General features: G+C 43.4%; 1 protein-coding gene across 1 annotated transcript in view; it reads left to right on the top strand.

The window, feature by feature from the left end:
• The window catches only part of LOC140480168 (mitochondrial adenyl nucleotide antiporter SLC25A24-like), an 81,175-nt gene that overhangs the window by 43,535 nt on the left and 15,820 nt on the right, over positions 1 to 21,820 (top strand). Inside the window, exons 7-8 of the mRNA XM_072574909.1 lie at positions 370 to 477; positions 19,782 to 19,949. Of these exons, the coding sequence (XP_072431010.1) occupies positions 370 to 477; positions 19,782 to 19,949 (276 nt within the window). The remainder of the gene's footprint in view (positions 1 to 369; positions 478 to 19,781; positions 19,950 to 21,820) is intronic.

The raw sequence follows: 21,820 nt of genomic DNA, 5'->3' as shown, positions 1-21,820 counted from the left end.
TTCATAAATCTCTGCAGATATAAGCTGCCATTTTTCTCATGTCGGACCAGAGAGCCGGATCAGTGTTGATGTTGGATATACTTTCAGGTCCAGCAGGTAGATTGGTATTGGGCTTGCTGTTGGTTCTAAGTGGTAGATTGAGTCCAATATCAAGAGCTGGGTTGATAGCAACTCCCGGAGTTGAATTGATACCATTTCGGGAGCAGGATCATTACTGGTTCCTGGAGTGGAATGGATACTGGTTCTAGAAACTGAATTGATTCGGATTCCAGGAACCAGATTGCTACTGCGGGATGAAGTCAGTCTGGGTGAAAAGCCTTTCTGTGCTTTTGAATTTCAGGCATTTGACCTTTCTTCCATTTTCTGCAGTATAAGAAGCTGTTCGCAAGGGACAAGCAAAACATCACAACCTCTGAAAGGTTTCTCGCAGGATCACTGGCTGGGGCAACTGCACAAACCAGTATTTATCCAATGGAGGTAGGTCTGGACCATTGAAAAACCTGGATACCAGCTCTAATATTCAGCAGGTGATTGTAGATCAATTACCAAGTGTTCCCAGCACAGAAATAGGTCATTCCGCTGAACATACCAGTGCCAGTGTTTATGTTCCAACAGAATTGCTTCTTTATACCCACTTTTCATTTCATAGAGTCATAGAGATGTACAGCATGGAAACAGACCCTTCGGTCCAACCAGATATCCCAACCCAATCTAGTCCCATCTGCCAGCACCCGGCCCATATCCCTCCAAACCCTTCCTATTCATATACCCATCCAAATGCCTCTTAAATGTTGCAATTGTACCAGCCTCCACCACTTCCTCCGGTAGCTGGTTCTATACACTTAACACCCTCTGCGTGAAAAGTTGCCCCTTAGGTCTCTTTTATATCTTTCCCCTCTCACCCTAAACCTATGCCCTCTAGTTCTGGACTCCCCGACCCCAGGGAAAAGGCTTTGCCTATTTACCCTATCCATGCCCCTCATAATTTTGTAAACCTCTATAAGGTCACCCCTCAGCCACTGATGCTCCAGGGAAAACAGCCCCAGCCTGTTCAGCCTCTCCCTATAGCTCATACCCACCAACCCTGGCAACATCCTTGTAAATCTTTTCTGAACCCTTTCAAGTTTCACAACATCTTTCCGATAGGAAGGAGACCAGAATTGCACGTAATATTCCAATAGTGGTATAAACCAACGCCCTGTATAGCCGCAACGTGACTTCCCAACTCCTGTACTCTATATTCTGACCAATAAAGGAAAACATACCAAACGCCTCCTTCACTATCCTATCTACCTGCAACTCCACTTTCAAGAAGATATGATTCTGCACTCCTCTTCTCACTATATTTCACATCCCCGTGTTTTTAATCCAGTTTACCCTTTAATTGTATTAATATTAATCATATCAACCATTCATTCCTTGTGGGAGAAGTTCCATGTTCTCCCCACCCTCTTGAGTAAAGAGATTTTTCTCGAATTCCCTAATGCCTATGTTAATGGTCTCTCGTCCTGATTTCCATTGCAAATGGAAGCATTTACTCTAAGTCTCTCTCAGCAGATTTCTTCATAACTTTCAAGATCTGTCTGATTGGACTTTTATTGCAGAATCATAGAAGTATTTACCATGTAGAAAGAGACAATTCAGTCAATGTTTGCACTGACTTTCCAATGAGTGTAATGAATTGGAGCCATTCTGTTGCATATTGTATCTATTTAAGCAATAATCTCATGTATTCTTGAACCTTCCACCACCACTTCCAGGCAGTACTCTCCAGATCCACTTGACTTTTCTCACATTTCGTTTGCTTCCTTTGCAAATAACTTTAAATCTGTGTCCTGTTCTTGAACACTTTATGTTTAAAAGAAATTTGAGCCTTGTCTGCCATTCAGTTTGATCATGGCATGACCCTGTAATACAACACCATAGTTCTCCGCATACCGCTTGAGTCTTTAATATCTACAAACTTGGCCTCCACAAACATCTGTGGTAGAAAATTCCACTGTTTCACTACCCTTTAAATGAAGAAATGCTCCCTCATCTCTGTCCTAATTGGTTTTACTTTGTATCCTGAGACTGTGTCCTCTGGTTCGTTCTAGATTTCCCAACATCCTCCTTGCATCTAGTCTGTCCAATCTGTTAGGATTTTAACTATTTCAGTCAGATCCTCTCATCTTTCTAAACTGGAGTGAATGGGGGCAGCACGATGGCACAGTGGTTAGCACTGCTGCCTCACAGCACCAGGGTCCCAGGTTCGATTCCAGCCTCGGATGACTGTCTGCGGGGGTTTCCACCGGGTGCTTTGGTTTCCTCCCACAATCCAAAGAAGTGCAGGTCAGGTGAATTGGCCATGTTAAATTTCCTGTAGTGTAAGGTTCATTAGTCAGAGGGAAATGGGTCTGGGTGGGTTACTCTTCAGAGGGTCAGTGTGGGCTGGTTGGGCTGAAAGACCTGTTTCCACATTGTAGGGAATCGAATCTAATAGAATACTTGGCCTAGTCGAACTAACCACTCCTCATTGAATAGTCCTGTCATCCCTGGTGTCAGCCTATTGAACCTCTGCTGCACTCCCTCCATGGAAAGTAAATGCTGTTTTAGTAGGGAAATCAAAAGTGCACACAACACTGCAGATGTGATCTCACCAAGGCCCTGTACAGCATGTAAGACATCTCTACGTCTGAAATCAAATCCTCTTGTAATGATGGCCAGCATACTATTAGCCTTCCTAATTGTTTGCCATAACTGCCTACTTTCATTGACTAGTGTATGAAGATACCCATATCCCTTTGTAAGTCTGCTTCCAAATAGAGTATTATTTAAATTAGAAATATTTAAATAATACTTTTTTTTCCACACCAAATGTATAACTTTACCTGTTGCCACATTATACTGCATCTGCTATGTGTTTTCCCACTCACTTAACTTGCCTAAATCACCTTGAAGCCAATTTTAATTGTCCTCACAACGTTTAAAACTGCCCAGTTTTATGTCATCAGTAAACCTGAAAATGCTGCATTTTGGTCCCTAGTCTAGGTTATTCATATATTGTCATTAATAGCTGGGCCCAAGTATTAAGTCATTGCCTCCCACCTGGAAAAAGACCCATTTATTCTTAATCTCTTTTCTGTCTGTTACCAATTCTTAAATCATGCCAATATATGAGTCTCCCTGTCTCATGTGCTTTAACTTTGTTCACTAACTTCTTCTAAGGGATCTTATCAAAAGTCTTTTGAAAATCCAAATGCACTACATCCACTGGTTCTCCCTTATTCTATTAGGTACATCCTCAAAAAATCTCATTAATGCTTTCCAAATGTCTCAAATCATGTCTTTTGTAATAGTCAGAGATGTATAGCACGGAAACAGACCCTTCAGTCCAACTCCTCCATGCCGACCAGATATTCTAAATAAATCTAGTCCCATTTGCCAACATTTGGCCTATATCCCTCTAAACCATTCCTTTTCATATACCCATCCAGATGCTTTTTAAATGTTGTAATTGTAATCAAGAGACTTAGATTACTATATTACTGAGAGCTGACTGGCTGACTAACTCATGAATAGACTGCACCGTACAGAACACTGGCCAAACTGAATGACTGCTGACATTAGGAGAGAGTTCTCAATTACAGTATCGCATGTCATAATATCTCAACAGTACAACGTCCTTATGACGTCCCTATTACTGATGTCTGGCTAAGTGTTGTTTTCTTTTCTATCCCTCCCTTTTTAAATCATAATTACATTTGTCACCCTCTAATCTGTAGTAATGGCTTCAGACTCCATAGAATTATGGAAGAATACCACCAGTGTATCCAATATTTCCAGGGCCACTTCCTTTAATATTCTGGGATATAGGTAATCAAGTCAGCCTTTAACCCCAATTATTTCCTCAGCACCATTTTTTTTCTTAATACTGATTTCCTTTAGTTCTGTCCCCTCACTGTTCCCTAACATTTCTCAGAGGTTATTTGTGTTGTTATTTGTGAAGACAGAACCAAATTCCCCATCCCACAGATTACTTTGCCTGGACTTCTGCCTCTGGCCTGTTACCTGCACTTGACCTGTTCATTGAGAACTGTCGATGTGACATTAGTCACCTCAATTTCTCTGCCTCTCCTCACCAATTCTAAGCTATCCTCCCAGGAACTGACTGCACTGCATGCTCTCTGATCTAACCATAACTTTGTAATTAAGCGTGCAGATAAAGGTCAGGCTGTTGTTGACAGGCAGACTGATGTTGCAGAGGCTGAGCGCCAGCTCTCAGATACTTCCTCCTATCTTCCCCTGGACCATGACCCCACCCCATGATGGAACATCAAGCCATTGTGTCAATCGCCGTCACCAACCTTATTTCATCTGGTTATCTCCCCACCACTGCATCCAAGTATGCCAACCCCGGATAGCCTGCTTCTACCTCCTTCCCAGAGCCCATAAACAGGACTGCCCATTCTGATGAGGCCAACTTCGACAAAGGAGCTTCCAAAATGTCCACCTTCTTCCCCAACCTAGGATTCTTAACAGAGTTGTTGACAGGGCCATCAACTGGGTCCAACCCATCTCCCACACTTCAGCTCTCACCCGATGTGTTCCCTCCCACAACAGCGATTTGTCCCCCTTGTCCTTACCAACCATCCCACCAGCATCCACATCTAGAGGATCATTAATCACTACTTCCACCACCTCCAGTGAGGTGCCACACCAGACACATTCCCCTCCCCTTCCTTGTCCATCTTCCATAGGGACTGTTCCCTCTGGGACCTGGTCCACTTTCATTCACTCCCAACACCCCACCGCACAGCCCCATGCACTTTACCATGCAACCACAGAAAGTGTAACACCTGTCTGTGTACTTCCTCCCTCCTCAGTATCAAAACGCCCAAACATATCTTCCAGCATTTTACCTGCATTTCACACAATCTAGGAAAAAGTGAGGACTGCAGATGCTAGAGATCAGAGTCGAGCATGTGGTGCTGGAAAAACACAGCAGGTCAGGCAGCAGGAAAATCGATATTTCATGCAAAAGCCCTTCGTCAGGAATGAGGCTTGTGAGCTGGGGGGGCTGAGAGATAAATGGGAGGGGAGTGGGGCTTGGGGGGGGGGCGTTTGTCCTTGTTGCAGTTAGAGGGATGATGTTAGAGGATCGAGTGCGGGAAGTGGATGAGATGCGCTGAAGTGGGAGGGGAAATTGCGGTCTTTAAAGCAGGAGGCAGGGTGGGATTCACTGGGTTTATAGAAGATGTCAATGTTGGGGATAGGATAAAATATGCAGTGGCTGACTTGCTCGTCCAGTTTAGAGGAACAATATAGCATGCCACACAAGTCTTGTGTTTTGACTGTTTATTCGTGAGCTCACGGGGAGAGAGAGAGAAGTTAACCAAATGTAGTCACAGGTCACTCCAATGAGATGCAGAGAGTTGCATGATTATATGAGTTACACTTTGCCCAGTCAGTACATAGAACATACAAAAGTACAACACAGAACAGATCCTTTGGCCCATGATGTTGTGCAGAGATTTAGATTAGATTAGATTACATTACAGTGTGGAAACGGGCCCTTCGGCCCAACAAGTCCACACCGACCCGCCGAAGCGCAACCCACCCATACCCCTACATTTACCCCTTACCTAACATTACGGGCAATTTAGCATGGCCAATTCACCTGAGCAGCACATCTTTGGACTGTGGGAGGAAACCGGAGCACCCGGAGGAAACCCACGCAGACATGGGGAGAACGTGCAAACTCCACACAGAGAGTCGCCTGAGGCGGGAATTGAACCCGGGTCTCAGGTGCTGTGAGGCAGCAGTGCTAACTACTGTGCCATCGTGCCACCCATCAGGGACTTGTAGAGCTGCATTTATCCAGGTTGAACTCCATCTGCCATTTCTCAGCCCAGCTCTGCATCCTGTCTATGTCACGCTGCAGCCTGCAGTAGCCCTCTGTACTATCAACGACACCTCCAACCTTTGTCTCATCTGCAAATTTACTAACCCACCCTCAACCTCCTCATCCAAGTCATTTATAAAGACTACAAAGAGCAGAGGCCCAAGTACAGAGCCCTGCGGGACCCCACTCACTGTCCTCCAGGCAGACTACATTCCATCTACAACCTTCTGTCAGCCAGCCAATTCTGAATTCAGACAGCCAATCTCCCTGTATCCCATATTCCTGACTTTATGAATGAGCCTACCATGGGGAACCCTATCAAATGCTTTGATAAGTCCATACATACCACATCTGCTGCTCGATCGACCTGTCTTGACACCTTCTCAAAGAACTCAATAAGATTTGTGAGGCATGACTTTCCCTTCACAAAGCCATGCTGACTGCCTTTCATCACACTATGCTTTGCCAAATAGTCATAAATCCTGTCCCTCAGAATACTTTCCAAAACCTTGCTGACCACAGATGCAAGACTGACTGGTCTTTAATTTCCAGGGATTTCCCTATTACCCTTCTTGAAAAGAGGAACAACATTCGCCTCCTTCCAATCCTCCAGTACAACCTCCTTTCTCGCTTCCTGGAGCAGCCTAGGATAAATCTGGTCTGGCCCTGGAGACTTATCAATCTTAATGTTTTCCAAAATTTCTAGCACATCAACCTCATCAATCATGATCTGGTCAAGACTGTATTCCAGCTCCATAAGTTTTCTTTTACAACAAGTTCCCTTTCCTTGGTGAAAACCGAAGCAAAAAACTCATTTAGAGCTTCCGCTATCTACTCTATCACGTAGTGTCTGGATAGTGCTAGTTAGTAGCTGATACGCAAGTGTTAGAATACAATAGGTTCTTTCCCATGCTGGGAAAGAGTTCACTATCAGGTATTAATACAAGATCAACTACCTCACTGAGCTGGGAAAGTACAAACTTAGCAAGCAGACACTATTAAGAGATTCAAAATGGTTTCCAGGCTTTTAATATGTGACAAGATGGCTGCTTCCGATCTCAACAAGTCTCTCACAGTGGTTTCATTTTACATTTCACCAGATCAGGAGGGCAGTTCAGAAATATCAGGTGTTGTTTCCATTTGCCCTCCAGTTTCCATTTGCCCTCACTGTGACAGTGGAGGATACTAAGGATGGACATGCTGCTGGGGAAGAGGGAGAGGGAATTAAAATGAATGGCAACTGGAAGGTCGGGTTGGGAAATGCATGTACGGCGCAGACATCAATTGCTTGGTTCTCTCCACCCCCTCACCTATTCCGACCTCTCCCCATCCGAACATGGAGCTCTCCACTCCCTTCACTCCAACCCGGACCTCACCAATAAGGAGGTGTGGTGGTAGTATGATGAACTGGCCTCTACATCGCTGAGGCCAGACACCAACTCTCTGACACCTTGTCCTACTATCCTCAATTATGACCCTACCTCTGATCACCAAGCCATCAACTCCCAGACTATCAACAACCATGTCACTTTGGGAGATCTCCCGATAGAAACGAGTAGGTATGGGATTGGAGAACTATCTCTTACCCAAAATCCACAAACCTGCCTATTCTAGTCAACCCGTTATCTCTGCCTGCTCCTGTCCCACTGAGCACATCTCCTCCTACCTCAGCTTCGTTCTTTCCCCTTTGGTCTAGAAACTCCTCGCCTACATTTGAGACATAACCCACACCCTCTACCTCTTCCAAACCTTTCAGTTCCCCAGCCCCCAACACCTTCATCTTCACCATGAATGAAAACACCATTTACATCTGCATCGCTCAAGCCCTCTGTTTCTTCCTCTCCCACAGGCCCAATCAGACCCCTCCACTGACACTCTCGTTTGCCTGGAAGTACTGGTCCTCACCATCAAGAATTTTTCATTTGATTCCTACTAACCAAAGGGGGTAGCCATGGGCACCTGCATGGGCCTGAGCTATGCCTGCCTCTGTGTAGGATCATGGAACAGTCCCTCTTCTACATCTACACAGGCACCACCCCTTACCTCTTCCTCCGCTATATTGATGAGTGCATAGGTGCTGCATCGTGCTTCCATAAGTTCACCAACTTCACCGACACCTTCCACCCCGCCATTTCTGACACTACCCTCCCCTTCCTGGACCTCCCCGTCTCGGTCTCTGGAAACCAACTCACCACTGATATCTATTTCAAACACACTGACTCCCACAATTACCTCGACTACACCTCCTCACAGCCACCCTCCTGCAAAAGTCCCATGCCCCCAATTCCTCCACTTCCACTGCATCTACTCCTAGGATGAAGCATTCCACTCCAGGACATCCCAGATATCCTCCTATTTCAGTGACCATTTTTCCTTTCCTCAATAATTAAGGATGCACTTAACCGCATTTCCTCCCTCTCCCACACTTCTGTCCTCAAACCCCCTCCCCCAACAACAATAAGGATAGAGTTCCCTTAGTCCTCACATACCACCTCATCAACCTCCAAATCCAATGCATCATCTTCTGACATTTCTGCCACCTACAATCAGACCCCATCACCAAAAAGATACTTCTTTCCCTAACCTTGTCCACTTTCCACAGGGACCATTCACTCCGCAACTCCCTCATCAACTCTACACCCCTCATCAACTTCACCACCACATCCGGTACCTTTCCCTGCAACCGCAAGAGGTGTAACACCTGCCCCCGCACCTCCCCTCTCACCTCCGTCCAAGGCCCTAAACAATCCTTCCAGATCTGACAGATATTCACCTGCACTTCATCTAACTTCATCTATTGCATCCTTTGTTCCTGATGTGATCTCCTCTATATTGGGGGCAGCAAATGCAGACGCGGGGATTGGTTCATGGAGCATCTGCGCACTGCACGCATCAACCAACCTGACCTTACGGTTGGCATCCAATTTAATTACCCCTCCCACTCCCCTGACAACATGTCCATCCTCGGCATTCTCCACTGTTAGAGTGAGGCCAAATGTAAACTGGAGGAACAACAACTGATATTTCACATGGAAAGCGTACAGATAAATGGCCTCAATAATGGCTTCACCAGTTTCAAAATCCCTCCTCATCCCATGTTTAATGCCACCCTTCCTCCTCGCCTCCCTGTTCATCTTCCTACTCACCCCTCCACTCCACCCTTCCCACTGACCAATCACAATAACTCTCCACGTGCATCCACCTATCGCCATCCCACCTACCCTTCCCCCAGCCCCACCCCCTCCCTCTATTTACATCTGGGCCCCCTCCCCCTCCCCAGTCCTGACAAAGGATTTCAGTCCGAAACATTGACTTTACTGCTGCTCTAATGCTGTCAGTGCTTCTCCAGCTTCACATCTACTGACTCTGGCTGCCATCATCTGCAGTACATACAGTCTCCAAGAGTAAAAGAGCAACTAGAGAGAGTAGAGCCTTTTAAAGATCAACAAGCTCCTCTTTGTATTTAATCTCAAGTGATGGGAGAGATACTAAATGAAAATTTTGCAAGAATTTTACTAGAGAGAAAGAAATGGAGACGAGAGAACTCAGATGTAAATTTTGATGGTTTGAAAACAGTTCACATTACAGATAAGGAAGTGCTGGACATCTTTGATAACATAAAGGTGGATGAATCTCTGGGACCTGATCAAGTGTATCCCAGAATAGTGAGGAAAGTTACAGAGGAAATTGCGGAGCCTCTAGCAGAAATAGTTACATTATCAATAACCACAGTCTTTAAGTGAGGAACGCAAATTTTACAAAACAGAGGGGTAATTCAGATGTGATGGACTGGAGAGGACTGCTAAAGGATAAATCAGTGATAAACTAGCAGGGGGCAAAAGCAGACATGATCACTATTGCCAAATGGTTGTCAAGAAAATTACAGGGGAAGATTGAATGGAAAAATAAAGCTTAGGTAATCAAAAGCTCAGAACTACAGATAGCCTAGATATGTATAGAAAATAAAAAGGATCAAGTTAAAAAAAAAAGAAATAAAATTAGAGAAGCATTAAAAAATATTAGCGAACACGATATAGAAGAATCCAAAGATGTTTTGCCATTATTTAAACAACAAAAAAATAGTTAAGGCAAAAGTGGTACTTATCAGACATTAAGAAGGAAACTTGTCTGAAGATGCAGAGTATATGTTAACAATTTTAAATAAATGTTTTGTCTTGTATGTGAAATAAATGAACTAGAACCCTTCAAAGTGAATAAGTCACCATGTCCAAATGGATTGTTCTCTAGAATGTTGGAGGAAGTTGAGGAGGAAATAGCAGATGCTGTGAGGGTTATTTTCCAAATCTTCTCTAGACAAAGGTGAGGTACCAGGGGACTGGAAGAATGTAAATGTGGTTCTATTGTTTAAAAAGGGTACAAAGGAAATGCCAAGCAATTATAGGCCAGTTAGTCTTAATCAATCCTGAGAGATCAGATAAACTGTCACTTAGAAAGGCATGGACCAATCTGGGATTGTCAGCATGGCCTTTTTAAAGGAATGTCGTGCCTTACAAATTTGATTAAACTTTTTTGAGGAAGTGACGAGAATCGTTGAGGGTAGTGCAGTGGATGTTGTCGACATGGATTTTAATGAGGCATTTGGCAAGGTCTCACATGGCAGACTGGTCAAGAAAAGTAAAAGCTCATGGGATGTAAGGTAATGTATCGAATTGGATCTAAATTGGCTTAGTAACAGGAAACAAAAGATAATGGGATATGGCTGCTGTTGTGAATGGGAAGCTGTTTCCATTGGTGTTTCGCAGGACTCAAGTGTTGCTGTTTGTTTTATACACTAACAATTTGAACTTGAATGTGTGGGGCACAATTGTTCAGATGACACAAAAAATGGCTGTGCAAATAGTTGCATAATGGATAGTGTAGGAGATAGCTGTAAACTCTAAAGTGGTATGGATGGTTTGGTGGAGTGGGCAGGAAAGTAGCTAATGCGAATCAGCTCTAATAAGTATGAGATAATGCATTAAGGGAGGTCAAACAGTAAAAGGTAATACACAATGAATGGGAATATACTGAGGGGGTAGATGAAGTGAGAGTCATGGCATGCAAGTGCAGAGATCTCTAAAGGTAACAGTGCAGGTAGAAAATGTTGTAAAGAAGGCATATGGAATATTTTCATTCATTGGAGAGGTGTAGTGTACAAAAGTAGGGATATAATGATGAAACTATATAAGACACTGGTGAGATCACAACAGTGGTATTGTGTGCATTTCTGGTCAACACATTTCAGAAGGATGTAATTGCTGTGAAGTGAGTGCAAAGAGGATTTAATAGGAACCTATTTCCCTTGGCAGACAGTTAAAAAAACAGGGGTCGTAGATTCGAGCAAAGTGGAAGAAGGATTAGAAGGGATATGAGTGGTGGAGGCAGAGACCTCAATCCTACTTAGATCTGCAACTTAACTGCTGTAAGCTGCAGGGCTATGGGCCATGTGCAGGAAGATGGGATTAAGAAGGGATTTGAGTGTCTTTGGTTTGGCAGAGACAACATGGGCTGAATGGCTCCCTTCTCAGCTGTATTATTTCTGTGGTTCTATGGCATGTCCTAATATGCTTTCCATTGAACATTGATCCCTGGCTTGATGGTAATGATGGAGTGGAGAATATGCCAGGCTATTAGGTTTCAGGTTATATTGTATTAGTCAGCTGGTGTTGATTGCTCACAGCGTCTCATGGAGGTCCAGCCTTGCATTGCTAAATCTGTTTGAAATCCGTCCTACTTTGTTTTATTTATTCATTCATGTGAAGTCAGTGTCACTGGCTGGCCAGCATTTATTGCTCATCCTTGGTTGCTCTTAAAAGGTGTTGGTGAGCTTGAATCACTGCAGTCCATGTGCCACACAACATTATGGAGGGTATTCTCAGTGAGAAGGTGAGACTTTGTCTCCATAAGGGCTGTATGATGGTTAGTCTTGCTGTCATGGACAAATACATCTGCAGCCAACAGATTAAGGATGAGGTTAAGTATGTTTATCCCTCTTGTTGGGTCCCTCACCGCCTGCCACAGACCGAGCCTTGCAGCTATACCTCTAGGACCTGGCCAGCTCGAACAGTAGTACTACTGCCGAGCCAGTCTAGGTGGTGGACATTAATGGAAGAGGGCATACCATAGATGGTGCTAGTGGTGTCTGGAACATTTTAAGGTGTGATTGCATAAGTATGATAATGTCACTTGATTAATCTGTGAGACAGCTCTTGCAATTTTGGCATGTCAGGTAAGGAGAACTTTGTAGCTGCTGAGCTTGACGTCAGGTGGTCCATCCAATTTCATTTCTTTGTTGGGACTTTGAATTGATTGATACAATTATAGTTTGCTAGGCTATCACAAAGGGCTGTTCAGAGTCAACCACATTGCTATAGGTCTAGAGTCACCTGTGGGCCAAAGTTCTGAGGATAGCAGATTCCTTCTCTTAAGAACATTAGTGAACATGTTGACAAATGATAATGGTCACATGGTCATCAGTGAATTCTTAATTCCAGAGCTCATCCCCTCATTAAGGTTAAAGATCGTGCAGGACAGGCATGTCCCGTTGAAGGCAAAGGATAGGAACGACAAGATTCGTGAACTGTGGATAACAGGAGAAGTTGTTAGCAGGAAACTAGCCAACAGGAAAAGGGGCGTGTACGTAAGGTCTAGGCAGCCAAGAACAGAACAGGCCCCAGAGGAATATCGGAAGAGTAGGGCAGGTCTTAAATTAGGAATCAAGCGGGCTAAAAGGGGTCATGAAATAGCTTTAGTGAGCAGAATTAAGGAGAATCCCAAAGCATTTTATTCTTATAAGAAGCAAGTGGGTAACTAGAGAAAGGATTGGTCCACTAAGGGATAATGAAGGAAGGCTGTATGTCGAACCTGAGAGAATGGGTGAGATTCTGAATGATTACTTTGTATCAGTGTTCACTGAGGAGAGGAACATGAATCTTGAGATTAGAGATAGAAGTTTGATTAGCCTGGATCACGTTGGCATAAGTAGGGAAGATGTGTTGGGTAGGCTAGAAGTTATTAAGGTGGACAAATCCCCAGGACCGGATGGGATCTATCCCTGGTTGCTGAGGGAGGCAAGAGAGGAAATGGTATGCAGGGCATTCGAATGAGGTGGATAAAGAATTGGTCGAGCAACAGGAGTCAGAGAGTAGTAGTTGAAGGGAGTTTCTCGAAATGGAGAAAGGTGACCAGTGGTGTTCCGCAGAGGTCAGTGTTAGGGCCACTCTTGTTTATATTATACATAAATGATCTGGAAGAGGGCACTGTTGGTATGATCAGCAAGGTTGCAGATGACACGAAGATTGGTGGAGTAGCAGAAAGCATAAGGGACTGTCAAAAAATACAGGAGGATATAGATAGACTGGAGAGTTGGGCGGAAAAGTGGCATGTGGATTTCAATCCAGACAAATGTGAGGTGATGCATTTAGGCAAGACTAATTCTAGAGCGAATTATAGAATGAACGGAAGAGCCTTGGGAAAAGTTGATGGACAGAGAGATCTGGGAGTGCAGGTCCATTGTACCCTGAAGGTTGCTGCACAGGTGGATAGAGTGGTCAAGAAGGCATATAGTATGCTTGCCTTCATTGGACGGGGTATTGAGTATAAGACCTGACAGGTCATGTTAAAATTGTACAAGACATTGGTTCAGCCGCATTTAGAATACTGTGTACAGTTCCGGTCGCCACATTACCAAAAGGATGTGGACACTTTGGAGAGGGTGCAGAGAAGGTTTACGAGGATGTTGCCTGGTATGGAAGGTGCTAGCTATGAAGAGAGGTTGAGTAGGTTAGGTTTATTTTCACTAGAAAAAAGGAGATTGAGGGGGACCTAATTGAGGTTTACAAAATCATGAAGGGTATAGACAGGGTGGATAGAGACAAGCTTTTTCCCAGGGTGAAGGATTCAATAACGAGAGGTCACGCTTTCAAGGTGAGAGGTGGCAAGTTTAAGGGGGATACATGTGTCACAGAGGGTGGTGGGCATTTGGAATGTGTTGCCAGCAGAGGTGGTAGAGGTAGGCATGGTAGATTAATTTAAGATGCATCTGTACAGATGCATAAGTAGGTGGTGAGGAGCAGAGGGATACAGATGCTTAGGAATTGACCAACAGGTTTAGACAGTACATTTGGATCGGCTCAGGCTTGGAGGGCCGAAGGGCCTGTTCCTGGGCTGTAAATTTTCTTTATTCTTTTGTTCTATCTGTCTTTATACAAAAACAGAAGTTGCTGCTGGAAAAGCTCAGCAGGTCTGGCAGCATCTGTGAAGAGAAATCAGAGTTAGTGTTTCACATCCGGCGTGACCCTTCCTCAGAACTGATGGTCGCTAGGAAATGTTGGGGTATAGACAATTTCCCAGATGCCATCAGTTCTGAAGAAGGGTCACTGGACCTGAAAGGTTAACTCTGGGGGAAAGATTCTGATTGTTAACCCTGTCTATGCATCTCACAATTTTATAATTTGGAGATGCCAATGTTGGACTGGGGTATACAAAGTTAAAGAACACACACACCAGATTATAGTCCAACAGGTTTATTTGGAAGCACTAGCTTTCGGAGCACTGCTCTTTCATCACCCCCAACCAACTGATGAAGGAGCAGCACTCTAAAAGCTATTGGACGATAACCTGGTGTTGTGTGATTTTTAACTAAATAATTTTATAGACTTCTATCAAGCCTCCCTTCAGCTTCCACCGCTCCAGAGAAAACAACCCAAGTTTTTCTAGCCTCTCCTTATTACTCATATCCTCTAATCCAGCATCTGCAGTCCTCACTTTCTCCTAGCATCCTAGTAAACCTCTTTCCTAGACCTCCACATCCTGTAATGTAGTGACAGAAATGAACGCAATACTCTAAGTGCAGCCTGACCAAAGTCTCAAAGTTGCAGCATGACACCCTGACTTCTGTACTCAATTTCTTGACCAGTAAAGTCAAGTATGCCATATGCCTCCTTTTACCACCCTATCAACTTGCATGGCCAATTTCAGGGAACTATGGACTTGAACCCCAAGATGCTTCTATACATCAATGCTGTTTGGAGTCCTGCCAGTAACTATATACTTTTTGTTGACATTTGATCTCCCAAAGTGCAGCAACTCATCCTTACCCATATTAAGCTCCATCTGCCGTTTCTCCCCCATACCTGCAAGTGATCTATATCCCACTGCATCCTTTGACAACCTTCTATACTATACTCAGCTCCACCGATCTTTGTATTGTCTGTAAACGTACTAAACCACCCACCTACCTTATCATCCAAATCATTTGTATACATCACAAACAGCAGAGGTCCTAGGACGGATCCCTGCAGAACACAATTAGTCACGGACCTCCAGCCTCAAAAACACCCTTCCGCCACTACAATGTCTTCTATGTGCAAACCAATTCTGAATCCATGTAACCAAGTTAATGTGGATCCCATGCATCTTAATTTTCTGGATGCGCCTACCATGAGGGACCTTTGTAGAAATTCATGTAAATAACATCCACTGCTCTATCCTCCTCAAACACCTTTGCTGCCACCTTAAGAAATTAAATCAAATTAATAAGACATGACCTGTCCTGCACAAAGCCATGCTGACTCTCCCTAATTAGGCCATGCTTTTCCAAATATATGTAAATCCTATCCCTATGAATCCTCTCCAATAGCTTCTGACTACCAATGTGAAACCACCGGCCTATAGTTTCCTGGATTATCCCCATTTCCCTGCTTGAACACAGGAACAACATTAGTTACTTGCCAGTCCTCAGGGACCTCTGCAGTGGCTAGCAAGGTCAAGGCCCTAGCAATTTCGTCTTTTGCGTCTCTCAGTAACCTGGGGTAGATACCATCGGACTCTGGGGGTTTATCCACTGTAATGCTCTTCAAAAGATCCAACACCACTTCTTTTTTGATCTCAATATGTCCCAGCATTTTAACATGCTCCACACAAATCTCTCTGTCCTCCTTATCCTTCTCCTGGGTCAACACCAATGCAAACTACTCATTTGAGATCTCACCCACATCCCTTGCCTCCAAGCACAAGTTCCCTCCTTTATCTTTGCATAAATATGGTTGTGTTGGAGGCACTTCCAGAGAAGAGGGTTTTTTCTTATGAAAAGAGAATGAGCAATTTAGGCCTCTTTGGACTCAATATTGGCTATCCTCTCCAGGAACCTGGGACTCAACTTAGACCGTCATTATCAAAAGTTTGAATTTTGACCTTCGCTTGCCCAGTCAGACTCTTTAACACATTGAAATGAAACATGAGAGTGAACACCAGAATCTTATCACTAGAATTTTTCAAAGCACCTTCAGCTCAATTCATCATCAAACCTTCCAATATAATTGCAAGGGAGGCAATGACTTGTGGTATCATCACTGTACTATTAATCTGGGCACCTAGGTGAAGTTCTGGAAATCTGGGTTTCAATTCTGTCATGATAGACGGAGGAATTTGAATTCCAGAAAAGTCTGGAACTACAAATCTAATGATGATCATGAAACAATTGTTGTTTGTTCAAAAAAAACCCACCTCATTCACTGATGAATAAGATATGCTAAGATTAGCATTTTCTCGATCCACTGAAACCTTTTAAGTCCCCCGGCTCTGATGGCTTGCATCCTAGGATCGTAAAGACACAGACAATGCGGATGCATAGTTTGTAATTTTCAAAATTCCTTGCATTTTGGAGATATACTGGAGGGTTGGTCAACTGCAGTGTGGTACCTCTATTCAAAATGGAAGGAAAGAACAAGTGGGTAACCATAGGCAATGAACCAGGATCTGTTTTGGGACCATTGCTGTTTGTCATTTTTATAAATGACCTGGAGGAGGGGCTAGAAGGTTGGGTGAGCAAGTTTGCGGATGATACGAAAGTCAGTGGAGTTGTTGACAGTGAGGAAGGATGTGTCAGGTTACAGCAGGATATAGATAAGCTGCAGAGCTGGGCAGAAAGGTGGCAAATGGAGTTCAATGTGGGTAAGTTTGAGGTGATTCACTTTGGTATGAGTAACAAAAAGATGGGGTACTGGGCTAATGGTTGGATACTTGGTAGTGTGGATGAGCAGAGGGATCTTGGTGTCCATGTACACAGATCTCTGAAAGTTGCCACCCAGGTAAATAGTGCTGTGAAGAAGGCATATGGCGTACTGGCTTTTATTGGTAGAGGAATTGAGTTCCGGAGTCCTGAGGTCATGTTGCAGTTGTATAAGACTCTGGTGCGGCCACATCTGGAGTATTGTGTGCAGTTTTGGTCGCCATACTATAGGAAGGATGTGGAGGCACTGGAACGGGTGCAGAGGAGGTTTACCAGGATTGCCTGGTATGGTAGGAAGATCCTATGAAGAAAGGCTGAGGACTTGGGGCTGTTTTCATTGGAGAAAAGAAGGTTTAGGGGTGACTTGATAGAGGTGTACAAGATGATTAGGGGTTTAGATAGGGTTGACCATGAGAACCTTTTTCCACATATGGAGTCAGCTATTACGAGGGGGCATAGCTTTAAATTAAGGGGTGGTAGGTATAGGACAGATGTTAGGGGTAGATTCTTTACTCAGCGAGTCGTGAGTTCATGGAATGCCCTGCCAGTAGCAGTGGTGGACTCTCCCTCTTTATGGGCATTTAAACGGGCATTGGATAGGCATATGGAGGATAGTGGGCTAGTGTAGGTTAGGTGGGCTTGGATCGGCGCAACATCGAGGGCCAAAGGGCCTGTACTACGCTGTATTTTTCTATGTTCTTCTATGTTCTAACATAATGCCTGTTGGAAAAATGTTGGAATCATTTTTAAGGAAGTAGTAGCATATCTGAAAAACATAATCTCATCATGCAGAGTCAGCATGGCTTCATGAAAGTAAAATCATATCTGACTAAATTATTAGAGTCATTCAAGGAAATCTCAACCAGAGCAGTTAGAGTGGAACTATTTAGATTTAGATTTCCAGAAGGAGTTCAACAAGGTACCTCACAAAAGGTTAAGCCATAACGTAACAGCTAATTGTGTTGGAAGTTGAAAACTGATCGTTTTAAAAAACTTTTTTTCAGAACCCAGTATCATAACTAATGGATTCACTATCTCTGCTGCTACTTCCTTTAAGGCCCAATGATACAGGCCAACAGTCTCTGGAGACTTGTCTGCCTTCAATCCCAATAGTTTGCTTGGTACTTTTTCCCCTCGTGATGGTTGTTCCTCCCTTTCTATAGCCTCTGCAATACCTGTTACTATTGGGATGATACTAATATCCTCCACTGTGAAAACTGAAGCAAGGCGCCAACATTTCTATGTTCCCCACTATTAACTCCTCAGTCTCATCCTCCATAAGACCAAAGTTCACTTTAGTTACTGTCTTCCCTTTTATATATTTGTAGAAGCTTTTGTAATTCATATATTTGTTTTTGCACTAGTTTTCTTTCTTTTATCTCTCCTCAGTTTATTAATTTTAGTACCCCTTTGTTGACATTTAAAAGTTTTCCAATCTTCCACTTGCCGTTTGCCTTTGTAAGGTGATATGTTTTAGTTTTTAATCTTTATTTTATCTTTAACTTGCTTGCATAGCAATGGATGTTTCTTCCCCCTATCACAATCTTTCTTCCTTTCTGGAATATATCTTAGTTGGGAACAATTGAGTATCTCCTTAAGTATCTACTACTGCCTCATCAGTTGTCTGACCTTTTAGTCTTCCCAGGAGAAAGTGAGGACTGCAGATGCTGGAGATCAGAGCTGAAAATGTGTTGCTGGAAAAGCGCAGCAGGTCAGGCAGCATCCAAGGGGCAGGAGAATCGACGTTTCGGGCATAAGCCTGAAAAAGGGCTCATGCCCGAAATGTCTTCACACCCAATCCACTAGAGCCAGATCTGACCTCATTCCTATGTAATTATCTTTAACTCCAGAATGCTACAGTTTCTCACTTTCCAGCTGAATTTAAAATTCCAGCATACTATGATCATGATTACTGAGAGGATCCTTTACTATGGGATCATTAATGAATTCTGTCTCATTACACAACATTAGAACCAGCATAGCTTGCTCCTTTATTGGTTCCCCAAAAAACCATCTCTAATACATTTGAGGAACTATCCTTTGAGGCCACTCTTGCCAATTTGATTACTCCATTTAAAACCACTCATGATTATTGGTGTCCCTTTACTACGAGCCCTCAGTATTGTGGTTTATATTGTGCCCCACTGCAGCACTACTTTTTGGGATCTATGGGTTACTCACATCAGGGACGACTTTCTCTAGCAATTTCTTATTTCTCCCCAGACTGATTCTATGGCTTCATCACCCCAGTGCTGATATTATTGTTCAACAAAGCTACACACCTACTTTACTTCCTGCCTGTCATTCTGAATAATTAAGATGTATAAAATTATCATAGGCATAGACAAGAAGGAACGTTTCCCCTTTAGTGGAAAGATAATGACCTAGGGGCCATATATTTATGGTAAGACCCAGGATGCGAGGATCGAGGTAATTTAGAACTCAGCTCCTGTAAGAGTGTTAGAAGCAGAGACCCTCATAACGTTTAAGAAGTATTTAGATGTGCACTTGTAATGCTAAGTCATAGAATGCTATAGGCTAAGTGCTGGAAATTGAGCTTAGAATGGTTAGGTAGTTGGTTTTGACTGGTGCATACCTGAATGGCCTTTTTCTGTATTATAGACCTCTATGGCTCCTTGGAGAAAGTAAGGACTGCAGATGCTGGAGATCAGAGCTGAAAAATGTGTTGCTGGAAAAGCGCAGCAGGTCAAGCAGCATTCAAGGAGCAGGAGAATCGACATTTCGGATTTCCTGATGAAGGGCTTATGCCTGAAATGTTAATTCTCATGCTCCTTGGATGCTGCCTGACCTGCTGTGCTTTTCCAGTAACACATTTTCAGCTCTATGGCTCCTTGACTAACTAGTCTTTTGTTCTTATATTTGAAGGTGCTGAAGACCAGAATGGCACTACGAAAGACTGGACAATATTCGGGGGTAGGAGACTGCATCAAGAAGATTATGAAGAGGGAAGGATTGATTGCATTTTACAAAGGTTATATTCCAAACATTTTGGGTATTATCCCCTATGCTGGCATTGATCTCGCTATCTATGAGGTAGGTTCAATACAAAAATCTTGAAATTTCCTTTATCTATTTGAAGGTGGACCAGTAATCACTCATCCATCCCTCACTGTTCCATAAACTGTCATATGGACAAATGCTCAACATCCGTCATCAAGTGTGACTTAGTAGCATGACTACTTGCCAAGCTGGCTGAGTCTTGCAGGACATTGCCAGACTGAGCCTGGGACAGGTGATGAGAGAACCAAAAACTTGGAATAATCTTCTTGACCTTATCCTCACTAATCTGCTTGGGGTAGATGCGCCTATCCATAACAGCATTGCTACTACAAGACAGTCATTATGGGAATAAATTATGCTCACCACTACCATCTTAAGAGCAATTAGAGATAAACAATAAATCCTGGTCTTGTCAATGATGCTCACATATGTGAACGAATATTGAGAAACAAGGTAGATAGTGAGAAATTATTTCTCAGAGTTATGTGTCTTTGGAACGGTCTTCCTCAGAAAGTAGTGGTGGCAGAATTTATGAAAGAGTTTTGATAAGCCAAAGAAGTGAAAAGTTATCGGGAATAGGCAAGAATGTGGATTTGAGGTTAAAACCTGTGAGTCAAGTTGCCAACTCCTACTTCAGTCTCATATGTTCATATAATCATTGTTATGTTGGAAAAGATAGAGCAAATAAATTCATAGTTCCTGAAATGATCAAAAAGGGAAGTATGACACGCCAGGTAGAAAATACAAGTGAGAAAAGGCAAATGGAACATTGGGCTTTATGGCAAGAGGTAAGAGTATAAAGGGAGAGATAGAGACCCAGGGATGTTCATAGCATCTAATTGAAAGAATTGCATTTAATGAAGGTGGCCAAAAAATAATGCAAAATAAACTTTTGAGAGTAATCTTTAATTAATGTACAACCAAACAGTGAGAGCATCTTTGTTCATACATGAGGAATAAGAGAATGATTAGGGAGAAGGTAGGGCGGCCGATCAGGGATAGCGAAGGGAACTAGTGCGTGGAGTCTGAACAGATAGGGGAAGCCCTAAATGAGATTTTGCTTTGGTTTTCACTGAGGAAAGGTACCTTGTTATGAATGAGAACTTTGAGGAGCTGAGACACAGGCTTGACCAGATCAAGGTTGATGAAGTTGATGTGCTGGAAAGTTTGGAAAACATTAAGATTGATAAGTCCCCAGGGCCAGACCAGATTTATCCTCGGCTGCTCCAGGAAGCGAGAAAGGAGGTTGCTAAACCACTGGCGAAGATATTTTCCTCCTCACTCTCCACGGGAGTCTTACAGAGGATTGGAAGGAGGCGAATATTGTTCCACTTTTCAGGAACGATAATAGGGAAATCCCTGACAATTACAGAACAGTCAGTCTTATGTCTGTGGTCAGGAAAGTTTTAGAAAGAATTCTGAAGGATAGGATTTATGACAATTTGGAAAAGCATAGCATGATTAAAGGCGGTCAGCATGGCTTTGTGAGGAGCAGGTCATGCCTCATAAATCTTATTGAGCTCTTTGATGAGGTGACAAGACAGGTCGATGAAGGTTGAACAACAGATGTGGTGTATTTGGACTTCAGCAAGGCATTTGATAGGGTTCCCCATGGTAGGCTCATTCATAAAGTCAGGAAATATGGGTTACAGGGAGATTCGGCTGTCTGGATTCAGGATTGGTTGGCTGACAGAAGTGGTTGTAGTTGGAAAGTATTCTACCTGGAGGTCAGTGTTGAGTGGGGTTCTGCAGGGCTGTGTTTTTGGGCCTCTGCTCTTTGTAATTTTTATAAATGACTTGGATGAGGAGGTTGAGGGATGGGTTAGTAAATTTGCAGATGACACAAAATTTGGAGGTGCCTTTGATAGTATCAAGGGCTATTGCAGGCTGCAGTGTGACATAGA

The sequence above is a fragment of the Chiloscyllium punctatum genome, chromosome 7, assembly GCF_047496795.1.
Source record: "Chiloscyllium punctatum isolate Juve2018m chromosome 7, sChiPun1.3, whole genome shotgun sequence".
Taxonomy (NCBI): Eukaryota; Metazoa; Chordata; class Chondrichthyes; order Orectolobiformes; family Hemiscylliidae; genus Chiloscyllium; species Chiloscyllium punctatum.
Note: the sequence above shows the minus strand (reverse complement) of the source record. Positions and strands in the feature narration are given on the sequence as shown.